General features: G+C 59.1%; 1 protein-coding gene across 1 annotated transcript in view; it reads left to right on the forward strand.

Annotated features, from left to right (window-relative positions):
• Positions 1-33: 33 nt before the first annotated feature.
• Positions 34-712, forward strand: part of LOC21391108 (mitochondrial uncoupling protein 4) — a 1,491-nt gene continuing 812 nt past the window's right edge. The window contains exon 1 of the mRNA XM_024173045.1: positions 34-639. Coding sequence (XP_024028813.1) covers positions 158-639 — 482 coding nt within the window. The 5' untranslated portion in view covers positions 34-157. The remainder of the gene's footprint in view (positions 640-712) is intronic.

Consider the following 712-nt stretch of genomic DNA (forward strand, 5'->3'; position numbering starts at 1 on the left):
TCTCTCCCTTCCAACTATAAGTACCCCAAAAAAACTCCACGAACTCCTCAAACCCAAAAGACCAACACAAACCAAAAGAAAAAAACCAAACTGAAGTCAAAGCTCGGTGCGCAAAAACATCTCAAAAACTTTCTTCACTTTCTAGTTCTAATACGAAATGGGCGTGAAGGGGTTTGTGGAAGGAGGCGTGGCTTCCATAATCGCCGGCTGCTCAACCCACCCTCTCGATCTCATCAAAGTCAGGATGCAGCTCCAGGGAGAGAAGCCTTCTCTCCCCAATCCCGCTCTCCGTCCCGCTTTAGTATTCTCTTCTTCCTCTTCCTCCGCCGGCATACACGTCGCTCCCTCTCTGCCGCCACCGCCGAGAGTGGGGCCCATCTCGGTCGGTATTCGGATAATGCAGACCGAAGGAGTCGCCGCTCTCTTCTCCGGCGTCTCCGCCACCGTACTCCGCCAGACCCTCTACTCCACCACACGGATGGGCCTCTACGACGTCCTCAAGACCAAATGGTCCGACCCGGAAACCGGCTCCATGCCGCTGGCGAGAAAGATAACGGCGGGTCTCTTCGCCGGCGGGATCGGCGCAGCCGTCGGGAACCCCGCCGACGTGGCGATGGTGCGGATGCAGGCCGACGGGAGGCTCCCGGCGGCGCAGCGGCGGAACTACCGGGGAGTCGGCGACGCCATCACGAGGATGGCGAGGGCGGGAGGG

Source organism: Morus notabilis, unplaced genomic scaffold (assembly GCF_000414095.1).
Source record: "Morus notabilis unplaced genomic scaffold, ASM41409v2 Scaffold1103, whole genome shotgun sequence".
NCBI classification, from domain to species: Eukaryota; Viridiplantae; Streptophyta; class Magnoliopsida; order Rosales; family Moraceae; genus Morus; species Morus notabilis.